The 18,199-nt window shown below is 37.1% G+C and overlaps 2 protein-coding genes across 3 annotated transcripts; both read right to left on the reverse strand.

The window, feature by feature from the left end:
- Positions 1-3,019: 3,019 nt before the first annotated feature.
- Positions 3,020-3,865, reverse strand: LOC122036703 (zinc finger MYM-type protein 1-like). Its single transcript, XM_042596106.1, has one exon. The coding sequence runs from the start codon at positions 3,863-3,865 to the stop codon at positions 3,020-3,022; it is 846 nt and encodes a 281-aa protein (XP_042452040.1).
- A 3,033-nt stretch (positions 3,866-6,898) lies between these two features.
- On the reverse strand, positions 6,899-10,579 carry LOC122036699 (putative chloride channel-like protein CLC-g). 2 transcript variants are annotated; one of them, XM_042596101.1, is made up of 7 exons: positions 10,323-10,579; positions 10,048-10,248; positions 9,803-9,980; positions 9,097-9,359; positions 8,562-8,831; positions 7,337-8,456; positions 6,899-7,249 (listed from the first exon to the last, which is right to left on the reverse strand). In XM_042596101.1, the coding sequence occupies exons 1-7, from the start codon at positions 10,532-10,534 to the stop codon at positions 7,088-7,090; spliced, it is 2,406 nt and encodes an 801-aa protein (XP_042452035.1). In that variant the 5' UTR covers positions 10,535-10,579; the 3' UTR covers positions 6,899-7,087. The 2 variants fall into 2 exon arrangements, with proteins under 2 accessions (XP_042452035.1, XP_042452036.1); XM_042596102.1 differs by having other exon boundaries at positions 10,317-10,453.
- Between the last annotated feature and the right edge of the window lie 7,620 nt (positions 10,580-18,199).

Below are 18,199 nucleotides of genomic sequence, written 5' to 3' on the forward strand. Positions count from 1 at the left end.
AAGAATAACACCAACCAAGCTCCAAGGGATGCAAACTTTCTCTCCTCCTTCTTCTTCTTCTCCAAGTAGTATCCGGCCACGACAAGAGCTCCAAGCAAGAGATAGATTTCGGCCACCACAAAGAGGAAGAGAGGGAGGGAGGATGGCGGGCCATAACACCAAGGAAAAGAGGGAGAAAACAATAGAAGTTGTAACCCATGAAGGCACCCCAACCCCTTCTTTTATATTCCTTGGCTTTGGCAAATAAGGAAATTTATTTATAATAAAATTTCCTTAACTTTCCTTGACAATAATTAATTAAGAAAAATTAAATAAAATTTCCTAATTAATTGTATGTGGCCGGCCACCTCATGTAGAGCAAATAAGATAAATTTAAATCAACAATTAAAACTTCCTTATTTGTCTTTGGAAATTTAAAAAATAAAATTTCCCTTTAAAATCCCTTCATGGTTGATAAAAAGAAATTTCTATAATTTTAATTTTTCAACATGTAAATAATTTTCAAAGAGAAAAAATAAAATATCTTTCCAATCTACAAATAAGGAAAGAGATCTAATCTCTTTCTTTAATCTTTTGTAGATCCTTTTAAGAGAGATATTTTAATTTTAATTCTCTTTAATAAATTATATTGTCCACATAATAAAAATTAAAAATTAAAATTCTTTTTAATTTAATGGGGGCCGGCCACCTAAGCTTGGGTTCAAGCTAGGGCCGGCCACCCATGAATTAAGGCTTGGCCGGCCCTAGCTTGAACCACAAGCTAGCTTGGCCGACCCCTTTATCATGGGTATGAAGGTGGGTATAGGTGGGTATAGTACTCTATAAATAAGAGGCTACGATAGGGACCGAGAGGAGGAATTGGTTTTGGTCTCCCGATAAAATTAAGCATCCCGTGTTCGCCCCGAACACACAACTTAATTTTATCAATAATAATTCATTCCACTAGAGAACTATTATTGAACTACCGCACCAATCCCAAATTACATTTTTGGGCTCCTTCTTATTATGAGTGTGTTAGTCTCCCTGTGTTTAAGATGTCGAATGTCCACTAATTAAGTGAGTTACTGACAACTCATTTAATTAATATCTTAATCCAAGAATAGTACCATTCAACCTTATCGTCATGTCGGACTAAGTCCACCTGCAGGGTTTAACATGACAATCCTTATGAGCTCATCTTGGGGACATTATCAACCTAGATTGCTAGGACACAGTTTCCTTCTATAATCAACAACACACACTATAAGTGATATCATTTCCTAACTTATCGGGCTTATTGATTTATCGAACTAAATCTCACCCATTGATAAATTAAATAAATAAATATCAAATATATGTGCTTGTTATTATATTAGGATTAAGAGCACACACTTCCATAATAACTGAGGTCTTTGTTTCTTTATAAAGTCAGTATAAAAGAAACGACCTCAAATGGTCCTACTCAATACACTCTAAGTGTACTAGTGTAATTATATAGTTAAGATAAACTAATTCCTAATTACACTACGACCTTCCAATGATTTGTTCCTTTCCATTTCGGTTGTGAGCTACTGTTTATAATTTATAAGGTACTGATAACATCATCTTCTGTATGTGACACCACATACTATGTTATCTACAATATAAATTAATTGAACAACTACAATCAAATGTAGATAATTTGACCAAATGTGATTCTTTATTCAAAATAAATGTTTACAAAAGCTTAGGCTTTCAGTATACACTCTAACACAAATGTCCTGGGCTAAATTACGACCATAATAAAACATACATGTATAAAAAATATTTAACAAACATATAACATTTATATCCCAATATCCTTTTACATAGTTCAAATTTCATACAAAATACTTCATCTACTTAAGCTGTGCTCGACGAGATTTTAGAGTATAAAACTCATCTATTACTGATTCCAAGTCTATTTTCTCAGACAATTGTCGTTCTATGTAGAGAATCATGCAATCAGAAAGTAAATCATCATCCATCTTGTTGCGACGTGCCGTTTTGAGAAATTTCATGGATGAAAAGGCTCTCTCTGCAGTTGCAGTTGATACAGGAAGAGTCAAGACAAGTCGAATCAATCTCTGAATCATAACATAACTCTCAGCCTTTTTAGTCACAATCATTTCTCTATATAATGCAGAAAGAGTAGAAATTGTTGAAACTCATGATCACAAACTATGTCAAGTTGATAGTGTTCCAATTCAACTCTCAAAGCATGAATTTCTTGTTGAGTAAAATCAGCCGGATAAAATTTTAATGCAAGCTTGCAAATATCGCCCATATTAAATTTTTTAAATGAATCAGTAGGATCCAAAGCTGAACAAAGAGCAAGAAGTTCCATTGTTGCCTCACTGAATCTACAATTTAGTTCCATCACTTGAAAATCTATTGCAGCATTAAAAATATCATAGTGATAATGATGCTCAACTGTAACATGATCCCGTTGTTAACAATAACGATTAACTTTATAACCACAGCTCATACCAGACATCTCAATATTATGTCTTTCACAAAAAACCTTTACTTTCACAAAAAAATCATCCCAACCATCTTCTCTAAATTTTAGAAGGATGACTTTTGTGGTTGAGATAAATTTTAAAGCATTCACAATGTCTTGTGATTTATTTTGTAGAGCTTGACAAAATATGTCAGTGGTTTCTAAGATCTTTTCCATCAAAAACAACACAAATAAAAATTCAAAACTCATAATCATGTTGCATAAACCACAAGCTTCCCCATGTATTGTACCATTTGGCCCATTTTCACTAACATTTCCAAGGATCTTACAAGTTGCTGCATACATGTCTATCAAGTTCCTAACAGAATCATAATGAGAGCTCCAACGAGTAGCACCAGATCTATACAATGTACCAATTTGATTAGTTCCTGTACCAGATTCACACTCACCAATAGCCAACATATATGCAATCTCTTCTTGTTGAGCAGATTATAAATCACTAAGACGTTTAGGAGACGAGGTGACGAAGTTTACAATGGAAGTCAAATAAGAAAAGAATTACCAAATAGAAGGCACATCCTTAGCAGCTGCAACCAATGTTAACTGTAAACGATGAGCAAAACAATGTACATAACAGGCATATGGACAGTCTCTAAGAAATAATGCTTGAAGCCCATTCCATTCACCACACATATTACTTGCACCATCATACCCTTGTCCTCTCATGTTGTGGATTTGAATATTGTGTTGAACAAAGATGTCAGAAATTGATTTCTTAAGGTTTGTTGATGTTGTGTCCTCAACACTCAAAATCTCAAAGAAGCGTTCCACCAAAAATCCATAATTATTAACAAATCTGAAAATAAGGGACATTTGCTCTTTTTTAGATTCATCTTGATCTTCATCAATAAGAATACAAAACTTGGCATCTCCCAATTCATCTCGAATCATTGTTCTCACTTTATTAGCAAGAATATGCAATATTTCCTTTTGAATTTGCGGAGAGGTGTATTTAGCATTTTGCGGGGCATTATGTAACACAACTTTTGCAATTTCATCATTTAAATGTGCTTGAAATTTCAACAATTCAATAAAATTTCCACGATTTAAGGAACTCTCTGATTCATCATGACCTCTAAAAGAACATCCTTGAGTTGCAAGCCATAATAAACCTTCAATTGTTGCCTTTAGGTGCAACCTATTCTTTATAATTTCTTCCGTAGATTGAGCATTCAACACTTTGTCAATATTTTGCTTTGGTTTCATCAAATCCTGAACACATTTCACACATCTATTATGTGATGAAGACAATGAACCAACATGAATAAGAAATGCACATTTTTCTCCATCATTAACTCTCTTCCAACTGTTAACCCCTTCAGAAACAAGTGCAGAACGAGCCATTGGATTACTTGTATTCTCAAAAAGAAAGCATGGAAAATAATATGCTTTGTCCTTTGAAGGTGAATATTCCAGCCAAGGAAATTGTTTGAACCAAACATATTGAAATCAACGGTTTTGCTTTCCAATTTTTGTTCTTGGATACTCAATAAGTTTGGGTTGATAAGGACCTGCTTTGATATATGCTCTTCTAATCTCATCCCGCTCATTAACAGAGTATTCACAAATCAATTTTTGTAATCCCGGATCTCGTTCAATAGAAGAAATATCAAATTCTTCTTCTCTTTGTTCTGTTGGCCTAGATACAAAGTGAGGTTGTAAATCGGAAGTAGAGGATCCAACTGTTGGTCTAAGAGGTATATCACGTTGCAATTGATTATCAGATTTAGACTGATCATCTCTTTTCCCCAAAAATGTCGGTAATGTTTTTGCCTTTTTATTTGAAGGTTGTTGGTGTTCCATTTATAACCTAAGGAAAAAAATAACTACAAATTAATTATTTATAACTTAAAAACAAAAAACAACTACCAATCAATTATAACAAACTCAATCATATTTTTCATTTTATGATAAACTCAAACACAATAATAAATCAATTTATAATATCACAACATTCCCTAGTATTAGAATCATAATTTTTCAGATAATTTAAAATTTTAAATAATTTCAAATAAAATCACAACTACAATTCTAAAATTACCTGTGAGGCTGTGATTTGCCACTTTAAGATAAAGAGAAGTCCACTGCCTACCCGTAAAATCCAGTGCTATGCTAAAACTTGAAATGTCTGAAATCAAAAATAAAAATAAAGGACTTAAAAAGGGAATAAATGTGAGAATTTAGAAGTAAACTTAGGACCTTTCATTTTTTTTTTCAACCACAACAATCACAAATAATAATGAGTATCACATTTAGATTGACAGAATGTTTAAATTTTTCAGAAATTTAACCTAGGTTGGAAAAAATTTTCCTAAAAAAAATTAGGGCAAATTAAAGCGACTATGATTCTATGAAGAACAATTTTTACTGTTATTCTGGTAAATCTATCATACACGGCGATCCCCAAATCGTCAAGACTAAACTCACACAAAACATTCTAAGAGCCATGGAATTCCCATAAGGGTGAAGCAACTAGCAAGGAAGACGAAGGAACCAAAGAATTCACAAATCATAAAAAAAAAAAAGTGGAAATTGCTGTTCTATAACAGGAGAGCATTGGAGATCTGGAGAGGTTGGATTTTGAGTCTTTGACGAAGGACGAAGAAGACGAAGAAGATGTAGATGGAGATTAGTAGATTACCACTTAGCAGTGCTTGAAAAGGTATTGCAAGAGCAAGAGGCTGAGCGAGGAGAATCGGCGGTTGAAGATTTGTAAGAGGTTGAGCGAGGAGAACCGGCGGTTGAAGAAGGAGATGATGTGCTGACTGCTGAAGATTGAAGGACTGAAGGTGGCGACGATCACTGCCTCGATGTGCAATGGCGTGCTAGAGGAGGAGGGCGGAGAAAAAATCGCTAGGTTACCACTGGGCTCGATGTTCACTACACTGGGCGGTGAAAAAAAAATTAGGAATTAGGAAGTTAGGGTGTTAAAAATTGCTGGGCTGCACTGGGCTTCAGCCCAGTGCAGCCCAGTACTGGCTACGCCCTTGGAGCTATCAATAACGATCAAAACGAAGTTCTCATCTTGTAACGTTGTTTTGCTTTCATTTGTAAGTTGTATTCGCTTTAGTTGTTATATTGTCGTGAATTTGTTGTAAGAGGTTTCTCTATGCTCGGAAGGTTTTTGATAAGGAGAAAGTTCTTAGTGGAAGTAGAGAGCTAGGAGTGAACCTTTAGATTAATCATTTCAAAAAGACGGATATCAAGTAAAATCCAAGTATTGTGCATATGTAGTCGGTTTTGAATCAAAGTTTCCATTACGCATTCAAACGACAAGCACAAGATCAAAACGAAATGATTAAAGTTATCCACCCCTCTTCTGGCTCGTATGGTCCTAACAATAATTACTATAATATATAATAACTATGGAATAGCTAATACAAATATTCAATATATAAAAATAAATTAATTCAATTTATTAAAAAACTATATATGTACATCTTTTTATAATTTTTTTTATCAAGTTAGTTAAAATCATTTTAAAATAATTAAATTCATCATAAAAATATTATAAGTAGTTCAATAGATGATTAATTGACAGATGACAAATTATCATCATCTTATTGATTAGTTGATGTTTGTTTGTTTGTTTTTTTAACTAGCACATTCGATCCTTCAGTCGTTATTAATCCTAAAAATGAGCGAATGGACGGTCCATCAGTCAAACATCTCAAAATTTTCAATTTATTAGAAGAAAATATCTTACAATGTACTGTAGTTAGAAATCAAACCATAATATTCAAAAAAAGTACATATGCACCCTACCATCACATCATAATGGGAGTGATTGGGCATAGTCAAGATAAATATCTTCCTTGTACGTCAATTACTATTCCAAAAGCTAGTATCCACCCTCGATTTACCTCCTCCTTATTAGCCCTAGAGCGGATTAACGGGGATGCTGGGGCGAACGTAGTCACCTTTTGCCATTATAATCGGGTGGGATTGGTGGATGCTTGTTGAATAGAAGCTTGAGCAATGCCACTAGAGCTCCCAGGGCGTAGCACATATGATGAGCGCATGATATCTCTGGCATAATGGCCAAGGATCAATTCTCAGGAACTAACGATCTATTTATCTCATCATACATCTGACGCCTATGTACTTATATATATCTCCCCCATATCCGTAGAATCGATAGTAGGAGCCAGTAATATAACATATCTACACTGAGCAATGACACTAGAGTGACAATTGTGGATGCTTGTCTGATAGTTTCTCATTTGATACCCTGCTTTGATTGCTCCAACAACAGCAATCAACGATAATGCCTCGATTATAAAGGGTCGACGAAAAGATAAATTTCACTCTGTACAAAATGATTTTTCAGGTCAAACAGACCTAAAGTCTTTGGAATGGCTGATAAACCCTAAAAGAGGCTTCTGTAAATCAAATTTCATAACAAAAGTAAACTTGATACATATCTTACAAGCTTCTGCACAAAGAAAAATAGAAAAAAAAAAATACAGATTTTTTACTTCTCAATATTACAAAGAAAATAATAATAATAATAATAATAACAACAACAATAAATAATAATAATACTTCCTCCATAAATCTTAGAAGCTAAGAGCACGCCCACATCAAACAAGCCCTGTAAAATCTAGTAAAAGTCGATTTCTGAAACCGCAATCTCTTCCATCTGCTTTCCGACAGGTATGGATGCAGACCCAAGATGTGCTCCGGCATAAAGTCATGCCTCGTCAATATACCGACCACCGGCGCCCTCTGCATTCAAAGTTACACAAGTTATTTCATGAACTAATAGCAAGGTATCGAAAAGATAGAAGAATAACTTGAGGTTGAGTTTCTTACATTGGAGGACTTGGGAACAACCAACAGATGCCTCAAGCCGATTTCCCGGAATAGGATGAGAGCCTTTGCGAGTGACATTGTCTCAATGACTGTGTAAGGCGAAGTGTTTGTAAATGGATGCAAATCGATGAACATCTCCATCTCTTCGGCAGTGAGCTCTATATCCTCAATGTGATCATGTTTCCCTGATCCACGCTTTGCAAAGTCATCGGCCACAAATTTCTTCGAAGCATCAGAGCCAGCAAGTGAACATGTCGGCAGAAAATGCTTCTTCCTCAACAAACTTAGCAGATGCGCGCGGAGGATCAGACCAAACAACACAGGAGGAGAAGAAAATGGTGGTTCATCTATCACAGGGAATGCATGATGGCCGGTAGTCTTCAATATATGAACTATGTAGCTTACCTTTTCAACACCGTTAAAAATTCGTAGAGGACCTGTAACGACATCGCTTACCGTAAGCTGCCTCATGTACGGTTCGACATGGTCTTCCAGATAAGGAAGGCACTTCAATTTCAGAATCAGATGGTAGATGTTGGGATTGAAAGAGTCAGCAACCGTTTTGGATATCAAGAGCACCAACATAACCAGGGGAAGCAACAAGAGATTGTTGGTTAGCTCGAGTATGATGACGCACACCGACACAGTCATCCTCATTGTTCCACCGAGAAAAGAAGCAGCACCAAGGACCGCAAAGAGACCATGATCTAGAGTCGTGTTCGTGCCCATTAGCATTCCCGTGACCCGCCCGTAGGCAGCACCGGTCAAGAAAATAGGCACAAAAAGACCAAAAGGTGCAGCTACACCGTAACTTACGATGCCAAGAACATATGAGGCTACAAAGGACACCATGATGGATGACTTATGGAAAACATCATTCGTGCCACTGCTGAAAAGTTTTCTGATCGTATTATCGTTGGTGTTGAAGAACAAGATGGCTAGATCGTTGTACTGATTCGGAGGGCACTGGAAGTTATTATAACCGCCGGAGTGACCTATAACACGACAGTCATCCTTTTCACAAGGCCTACAAGGTGCTAACCATGGTAATCCGAACAGACAACATGAAGTAAATATCGATACGGTAGCTGCAAGAAGCAATTTATAGGCTGGCCCTTTCCTGGTAAAACAAAAGATTTCAAGAACATAAGCAAGTAAATAACTGATGCAAAATTGTTATCCTAAACATTTGAAAATAAAAAGGAAACCAGAAAGTAGTGCGTACTGGTTGATTAGGGTGAATATTTGAAGGACCTTCAGCATAAGAAAGTTGTATAGACTTCCCAATATCCCCCCAATCACTCCGAGGAGGATCACTGGGGGTAAGTCAGCTAGATGATAGGTAATGTTATCGGCAGTAACATTGTACATTATGAGCCCGCCCTTCCCAAATAAACCACATCTTCCACTTTCACAAACATCCATCAGAGCACGGAGTGTGACCGCAACTACAGCAGTTGCGAAGAAAGCTCTCCAGATTAAGGCACCTCTCCACCTGTGACATGAAATGAACATCTGAATTAGGAGACTTGGAAAACTATCATCCATTAAGACGAAAGAAATTAGCATCTCAGCAAGTAATCAAAATGGCCTCCTTTTGTTACCCGAAAGCAAAAAGGTATTTTGATCAAACAAGATAAATTTTCCATTATTGCTGAGAATGAAACCTTGTTGATTGGCCAAAAAGGATAAGAATGCCTAATCGTGATCGACATTCAAAAGCTTTAACTAGTGATTCTTAATATAGCATGTGGCACTACCATGATGACAATGACTCGAGTGCGAAAAGAACTCCACCAACTGGAGCACGAAAAGCAGCAGCAATGCCAGCAGCCGCACCGCAGGTGACAAGGTCACGCCGATCTCTATCATTTTTGAAGTAGCGTAGCCATCTCCACGTCATGCCATACTTCCGCGACCCACCCTGTCCAACTATTGCGCCAATGCACGCACCAATGTGAACCATTGGGCCTGCCTTGCCCACATGGAGAGAGGATGAAACAGCTGCTATCAAACCTACAATCTACAATTCAACTCATGAGAAACAATCATAGTTACTTGAGTTAAAAGATACGAATGTTAGAACATGGAAGTTCAATAAAGTGAGCTAAAAGTCAATAAAAGTTGAAGAGGTTAGATATAAACATTGATAAACTAGCCAAGTTTCAGGCAGCACTAGTTTTAGCATCAAAACATCTTGCCGTTTCCTCTAACTTTGATCTCTCTTCCATCGTCATCGATAATAGATGAAAGGATCCATCTTAAGCAAATTCAATTCATTGAAGTGCAAATCTAGCTAACTTTAATATGAACATGATCTACACAGATCATGGATGAAGCTAACTTTTCAGGAGAATGAGCTTCTAATTTGAGGAAATCACTGATAACAGTTTCAATTCAAAGAAAAAGAGAAGAGAAATCGAATCTCCCACAAGAAGATTGTCAGCATGTTCAACAAAATCTCACCTTTACTGCAAGGGTGCGCAGTGAGAAGATATCAGGAGCATCGACGCCATTCAAGTAAGCTTTCACCTCTGGAATTCCTGAACCGCCGGCGGCAGTCGAAACAAACGCCGTAATCGCCGTAGCAAAGATCAACAGGGCCAGATTGGAACCGGCAAAAACCCCAAACGCAGTCCAATACCTTGAGACAACCACCGTCAGCAAATTAGCTTGAAGAAAAGGGACGATCTAAGACGGTGGTGGCTTACTTATCGGCGAGCATCAAGTCGGAGACGGTGGCGAACTTGAGGCCGGCGACGTTCTCCACGGAGAGGTTGTTGAAGAAGCCAATAGCGCCGGAGACGAGGCCGATGAAGAGGCAGAAGGTCCACTTGAGGAAGACGTACCGAAGTATAGCCGACCGGCCTCGGCTCCTCCAGTCCTGGTTGAAGAGCTCGTTCTCGACTAACCTAAAACGCCCCCAAAATCAAAATAGCAAAGCTGCTAGAAGATCAGATTAGCCAAAAAGGGATTTGACCATCACTCGTAATCAAGGCTCTCTATGGGGCAGAGATTGGAGCCGACGATGGCGACTTGGGAGGTGTTGTTGGGGGCGTGGCGGCGGAGATTAAGCGAAAGATGCTCCAAAAGCGACTCCTTTAGGGTTCCTATCAGCTCCTCTTCCTCCACCTCTTCCTCCGGCGACGAGGAAGCAGGAGCCAGCTCCTCTTTCGAGGCGCCCGCGGCGTCCGCCATTGGAGAGAGAAGAGAAGGGGACGAGGAGGAAGTGAGAGGGAAGCAGAAGGAAGATGAAATAAAGTTGATGATGATGGATGATCACTCCATCACAGCCGTCCATTTAGTGCCTACTAAAGCCAAGAGTTGGAATCCAATGGCAATTTTGAATGTTCTTCTAATTGTTTTTTAAAAAATAAAACAAAATTTTATTTTCCCCCAAATATTTCGTAGTTATTAACTTATTAAACTAATTAATATATTTTAAATAAAATTAGAAAAAAGTAAAAAAAAAATCTCTAGCTTATGTAAATCATAAAAGACACTCTTTTTTAAAAAATAAAATAAAATAACACCCTATTATATCATTTATCCTAGAAATACTCTTATTCTAATAGTATTGAAATAATTACGTGGCTTATGCTAAAATATGTTAATACAAATATTAGAAGGAAAATAAATTACGAAAACTTCACCCAACACAATAAAATTAATACAACATTATAGTACAATGTTATAGTTAATTATAGCATCTATTTACTAAAATTATTTTAAAATAATTTTAATAAAGTTTAATCAATTTTGATTAAAAAATATTTTACTATAATAATACTCTAAAATAATTTTAATTAAAATAAAATAATTATTTTTTTTACTATTACATTTGTAGCAGTTATTAGTATTGAAATAATGAGTATTTTTTATATAAAACATATGGCGAGACATCTTTCTATTTTATTTTATTTAAAAAGAGGTGTTATTTTGATGATTTACATAATTTAGAGGACCCTTTTGATTTTGACCAATAAAATTATATTATTTTATCATCCAATTATTAAATTGAATGAATAATAGATCACATGGAAATGATTGGCAAATTGTCACACTCTCTTATTTATTTTGTTTTGTAGACATGAAATTGATGAGATTGAGGTGGCAATTGATTGGGCCCCATGTAAATCAATAATTGGATCATACCGGGCGAGATCCACCTCATTAGTTTGTCATATGTACATCAGTACATGTTTGAATTATTGTCGATACGGAGAATAATAATTTCAAGTCCTCACTAGTAAACATCGATGAAGTTATCGCAAAGATGATGTGTCTCACGTGTGGATTAGTCGACTCGAGTTCGTATTTTACATTGTCGACATTGGAGAGGTACGAGGAATCCATGTTAAATTCAGTCGGAGTTACTCTAAATGTAATAAGAACTTGATAATTCAAAGTCTCCAAATGGTTAAAACAATGATAAAAATCAAAAGGCCGTTTCATTATATTAGAATCATCAAAAGAATATATTATTTGATGTTTAATCAAAAGAACGTCTCACTCCTCCATCAACCCGTTTTGTAAAATAATATAATTATCTTCTAATATATTATTCAATATTATTATCTTCTGTCACTCAGTCTCATTAGTCAATTATATTATAATATTGTAATAGCTAGTTATAGTAGCTATAATTCTTAACTACTATAACAAAAATATTATTGAATAAAATAAATTTATTATAACAGTTATAAAATCATAGCTACTATAATATTATGTAAGGTAATAGATTGCTAAACACGTAAACGCGCAGCGGAAAAAACCTATTTCCTCTAGAAGATCCATGCGAAGAGAAACAAAATCTTATACTAAGTTAGATCTAAAGACATGATAGAGTTATACTTTTGAAGTATGCTCACGATCTCCCGACAGCTCGGATCACAGCACGATCAATTGTTCGCGCTTCTACGGTATCCACACGAACAAGCCTTACCTTCGTTTGTCTCACAAACTCAACAAGATGGAGATCAAAACACCTAAGGTTGTGCTAGCAACCTCAACTACGAGTTTCGGCCAAGAAGAGGGAAGGAGGAAGAAGAAGATCAAGGAGACCTTTCACCTTCTCAAGTGATGAAAATCATATGAAAAATATCATTCAAATGATATTTATAGCCATCCCATGGAATACCAAGAGTCTCCACCCTTTCATCTTCTCAATTGATGAAAATCATATGAAAAATATCATCCAAATGATATTTATAATCATCCCATGGAATACCAAGAGTCTCCACCCTTTCATCTTCTAATCTAATGGCTTAAAATCAACCATTCAATCCAATGGTTGAATTTTGACTATTCAACTTCCTTGGTGAACTCAAGTTCACCCAATGAGTCTAACCCATTGATTCTCATGCAATTCGACTCAATCCTACGATTGGATCCACTTGAGTCTAACTCAACGAGTCTAATTCGGATTACACTTAATCCAATGAGTGAGTTCATTCGAGTCTAACTCAATGATTAATCCAAAAAGCCTAATCATCTCATGATTGACTCTTAGGCTAATTACTAACAATCTCCCACTAGCACTAGTGCCAATCACCACTAAGATGACACCAAAACTTTGGATTTACCCACTATTCTTAATATCCTTTGTATTTTAGTCAAACTAAAATACCCATCTCCATATCTACTTGTTCTTTGTGTGTGACCCTATAGGCTCTCGTAACGTTGGCAATGTATCCAAATCAACATTTGTGATACATAAACAATAAGTGGCATCTAGCAAGGCATCATTGCTACCCAAGTGACGGGAAAGTCGTGATCCGACCTAACCTTTCCGTGGCTATCATATTGTATGACTTGGTCCCTCTATCTTTAATATCTAGATTGATCAATGAGGCATAGACTGTGCCATCCTCTTATCAATCTTTGTGTTTCTTGATCTCCAAGTAGAAACACTCAAACAAATGAACTCAATATCTCATATTGATTCATTTACGCATGGTCATGCTTTCTTGTGTCCTACTAATCAAGGGGCTCACAGATATCGCTTCCGTCATATGGAAGGGATAGATCCCATCTACATCACTCACATCCTTGCGCATAATTTATTGCATACCCAGTGATAGACTTTATAGTCCACCCTATTACGGGTGACGTTTGACGATACCAAATTATACAACTCCTTATGTAGGGAACCGTAGTGACTTCAGGTCTAAGGACTATTCATACCAATAGTCATATGAGAATGTTTATGACACTCATACGACGATCCATGAAACATTTTCATGGCAGGTCATTCAGTATATATTCTCTAATATATATCCATGTGTCAACCTGATATCTCATATCCATGACTTGTGAGATCAAGTCATCCGTTGACCTACATGCTAGTCTTAACGCATTAATATTGTCCTTGTATATTAATGCTCGACTAGGAATAGTTAAGAGTAGTGTTCTCTACAATATCTCACTATCAATTCAACCAATTGATTATTGTAGATAAGAACCTACTACCCAAGGACATTATATTTATTCAATCAACACTGAATTGCAATAAATATAATAACCATAACCTTTGCCTTTTAATTAATAATGATATATGATACAACTTGAGCCCTCTACAATCATCTCATAATTGGTACTAGGGTTAATGGTAACAATCCATTAGCACTAGTGCCAATCCCTGAGGTATCGAATACCCATTGACCTAGTGTGACCATCATGCTTTCCTTGTGCCAAAGCTTTGGTCAAAGGATCTACAATGTTAGCATCGGTTGGGACTCTGCATATCCTTACATCGCCTTTATCGATGATCTCTCGAATGAGATGGAATCACCTGAGTATGTGTTTGGATCTCTGATGAGAGCGAGGTTTTTTAGCCTGTGCAATAGCCCCATTGTTATCACAATAGAGGTCTATTGGGTTTCCTACACTAGGAACAACACCAAGCTCTGTAATGAACTTCCTGATCTAAACAGCCTCCTTTGCTGCAGTTGATGCAGCAATGTATTCGGCTTCTGTTGTAGAATTAGCTGCGTGTCCTACTTCGAACTCTTTAAGCTCACAGCACCACCATTTAAGCAAAATACATACCCTGATTGCGATCTGTAATCATCCTTATCAGTTTGGAAGCTAGCATCAGTATAACCCTTTACAACAAGCTCTTCATCACCTCCAAAGATCAAGAAATAATCTTGAGTCATTCTCAAGTACTTAAGAATATTCTTGACTACTGTCAAGTGACCTTCACCTGGATTTGACTGGTATCTGCTCGTCATGCTTAACGAGACATCTGGGTGGGTACAAAGCATGGCGTACATGATCAACCCTATAGCAGATGCATAAGGGATCTGATCCATGCGGTTCCTTTCTACCTTAGAAGAGGGGCATTGAGTCTTCAAAAGACTCACACCATGTGACATAGGCAGGAATCCCTTCTTGGAATTCTCCATGACAAAATGTTTAAGCACCTTGTCAATGTATGTACTCTGGCTTAGGCCAAGTAATTTCTTGGATCTATCTCTATAGATCTTAAGATCTAAAATGTAGGCTGCTTCACCTAAGTCTTTCATTAAAAAATAATTCCCAAGCCAAGTCTTCACTGATTGAAGAGTAGGTATATCATTTCCAATGAGTAGTATGTTATCTACATACAATATAAGAAAGATGACTGTGCTCCCACTAACCTTCTTGTAGACACAAGGTTCATCTTCATTCTTAATGAAATCAAACATTTTGATTGCATCATCGAATCGAAGATTCTAGCTTCTAGAAGCTTGCTTCAATCCATAAATGGATCGTTGCAATTTACATACCTTTCCAGCATGCTCTGGATCTACAAAACCCTCAGGTTGTGTCATGTACACATCCTCGAGTAGATTTCGATTAAGAAATGTGGTTTTGACATCCATCTGTCAGATCTCATAATCATAGTAAGCAGCAATAGCAAGCATGATCCGAATGGACTTGAGCATCGCAAGTGGTGAAAGGGTTTCATCATAGTCTATACCATGAATCTGTTTGAATCTTTTAGTCACCAATCTATCTTTGTAGGTATGCATATGACCATCCATGTCAGTCTTCACCTTGAAGACCCACTTACACCCAATGGGTTTGATCCTTTCAGCTGGATCAATCAAAGTCCATACTTGGTTGGTGTACATGGATTCCATCTCGGATCTCATGGCCTCTAGCTATTTCTCAGAATCTGGGCTCTATACAGCTTCCTGATACGATGTAGGCTCATTGAGACCAATAAGCTCTATATCACCGTGGTTAGACAAGAGAAAAGAATATCTCTCAGGTTGACGACGAATCCTATCAGATCTGTGTAGAGCATGTGCTACTTGAACAGGTTGTTGTTCCATAACTTCTTTTGGTGCAACAAAATCCTGATCCACAACATCTTGTGGTACCTGTTTAATTTCCATCATGGTGTCAGTGCTAGTATCTTGAACTTCTTCAAGATCGACTTCACTCCCACTAGTTTTTCTAGATATCAATTCCCTTTCTAGAAATATACCAGTTCTGGCAACAAACACCTTGCCATGTGTGGGATTATGGAACTAATATCCCTTTGTTTCCTTGGGATATCCAACAAAGTAGCACTTATCTGATTTGAGTCCTAGTTTATCTGAGACTTGTCGTCGAACGTAAGCCTCACAACCCAAAATCTTCATAAAAGACATATTGGGACTCTTCTCGGTCCATATCGTATATGATGTCTTTATGACAGCTTTGGATGGAACTCGGTTAAGTGTGAAAGCAACTGTCTCTAGAGCATGTCCCCAGAAGGAAGTAGGAAGATCTGTATGACTCATCATTGATCGTACCATATATAATAAAGTACGATTCCTCCTTTCTGATATACCATTCCATTGTGGTGTTCCAGGTGGAGTGAGTTGAGATATGATCCCACACTCAACGAGATGGTCATGAAACTCTTGGCTAAGGTATTCCCCACCTCGATTTGATCGAAGCATCTTAATACTCTTACCAAGTTGGTTTTGTACTTCATTCTTAAATTCTTTGAACTTTTCAAAGGATTCTGACTTGTGTCTCATCAGATACAAATAGCCGTATCTACTGAAATCATCAGTGAAGGTAATGAAGTAATGATAACCTCCTCTAGCTGCTATTCTGAAAGGGCCACATATATCAGTATATATGAGTTATAACAGATCATTAGCCCTTTCGCCATGTCTACTAAATGGAGTCTTTGTCATCTTGCCTCGAAGACAAGATTCGCATACCTCATATGATTCAAAATCAAATGAGTCCAAAAGTCCATCCTTATGGAGTTGGGATATGCGACTCTCATTTATGTGACTTAAGCGGCAATGCTAGAGGTATGTTTGGTTCAGATCATTAGTGAAGGTAATGAAGTAATGATAACCTCCTCTAGCTGCTATTCTGAAAGGGCCACATACATTAGTATCTATGAGTTATAACATATCATTAGCCCTTTCGCCATGTCCACTAAATGGAGTCTTTGTCATCTTGCCTCGAAGACAAGATTCGTATACCTCATATGATTCAAAATCAAATGAGTCCAAAAGTCCATCCTTATGGAGTTGGGATATGCGACTCTCATTTATGTGATAAGCGGCAATGCCAGAGGTATGTTTGGTTCAGATCATTAGACTTGAACTGTTTGGTATTTATGTTATAGATCGGGTTTTCAAAGTCTAGAACATAGAGTCCATTTATCAGAGGTGCACCACAATAAAACATGTCATTTAAATAAATAGAACAACATTTGTCCTTTATTATAAATGAGAACCCCTTCTTGTCTAAACAAGAAACAGAGATTATATTTTTGGTTAAAGCAGACACATAACAACACTCTTCCAGTTCTAAAATAAGCTCAGTGGGCAAAGATAAGGAGTAGGTTCCTACAATGATAGCGACAACTCTTGCACCATTGCCTACTCGTAGGTCCACTTCGCCCTTTGTCAATAATTACTATTTTTCAACGTCTGCACATTAGTACAAATGTGAGATGCACATCTGGTATCTAATACCCATAAAGAAGAAATAGATAGATTGACTTCTATAACATATATACCTGAGGCAGAAGTCTCACTTCTCTTCCGTTTCAATTCCTCTAGGTCCCCTTGTAGTTCCTCTTCCAGTGTCCGGTCTCACCGCAGTGGAAGCAGGTTCCTTCCTTAGTAACCCCTCCTTTGGGTTTCAGTGCATGAGCCTTGCCCTTGCCTTTGGCTTGGGTCTTACCCTTACCTTTAGGCTTCCACTTACCTTTGCCTTTAGATACCATCAAAATGGAACCAGGCTTTGCCTTCTTAAGGTTGAGTTCATCAGTTCTCAACATGCTCAACATCTCAGGCAGTGAGCTGCCAATTTCATTCATATTGTAGTTCATGACAAACTGACTATAACTATCAGGCAACGACTGTAAGTTAAGGTCAGTGGCCAATTCTTGGCCTAGTGGGAATCCCAACCTTTGCAGATTCTCCACATACCCGATCATTTTGAGTACATAAGACCCTACAAGAGTTTCTTTTTGAATTCTGCATTGAAACAGTGCTTTAGAGATCTCAAATCTCTCATGCCTTTCTTGTCTTTGATATAGTTGTTTAAGATGTTCAACCATATCATAAGCATCCATGTTCTCATGTTGCTTCTGAAGCTCAGAGTTCATGGTGGCGACCATAAGGCATGACACATCTACTGCATCATCTTGATACTTCTTGTAAGCATCCCTATCAGCTCTAGTGGCATTAGCAGGGGGTGCTTCAGGAATAGACTGGTCTAGGACATACAATTTTCGTTCTTGCTTGAGGACTATTCTCAAGTTTCTATACCAGTCCAGGAATTAACTCCATTGAGCTTGTCCTTATCAAGGACATATCACAAAGAGAGGGTATTTGTTGTACTTGACGACAT

The sequence above is a fragment of the Zingiber officinale genome, unplaced genomic scaffold (assembly GCF_018446385.1).
Source record: "Zingiber officinale cultivar Zhangliang unplaced genomic scaffold, Zo_v1.1 ctg198, whole genome shotgun sequence".
Taxonomy (NCBI): Eukaryota; Viridiplantae; Streptophyta; class Magnoliopsida; order Zingiberales; family Zingiberaceae; genus Zingiber; species Zingiber officinale.

Bases quoted from the DNA above. Each gene is read 5' to 3' on its own strand.
- LOC122036703 (XM_042596106.1), bottom strand. From the start codon at position 3,865: ATGGCTCGTTCTGCACTTGTTTCTGAAGGGGTTAACAGTTGGAAGAGA.
- LOC122036699 (XM_042596101.1), bottom strand. From the start codon at position 10,534: ATGGCGGACGCCGCGGGCGCCTCGAAAGAGGAGCTGGCTCCTGCTTCC. The intron at 8,832-9,096 runs GTAGTGCCACAT...TTCATGTCACAG, and splicing joins CTCGAGTCATTGTCATCATG to GTGGAGAGGTGCCTTAATCT. The intron at 8,457-8,561 runs GTACGCACTACT...TTGTTTTACCAG, and splicing joins ATATTCACCCTAATCAACCA to GAAAGGGCCAGCCTATAAAT.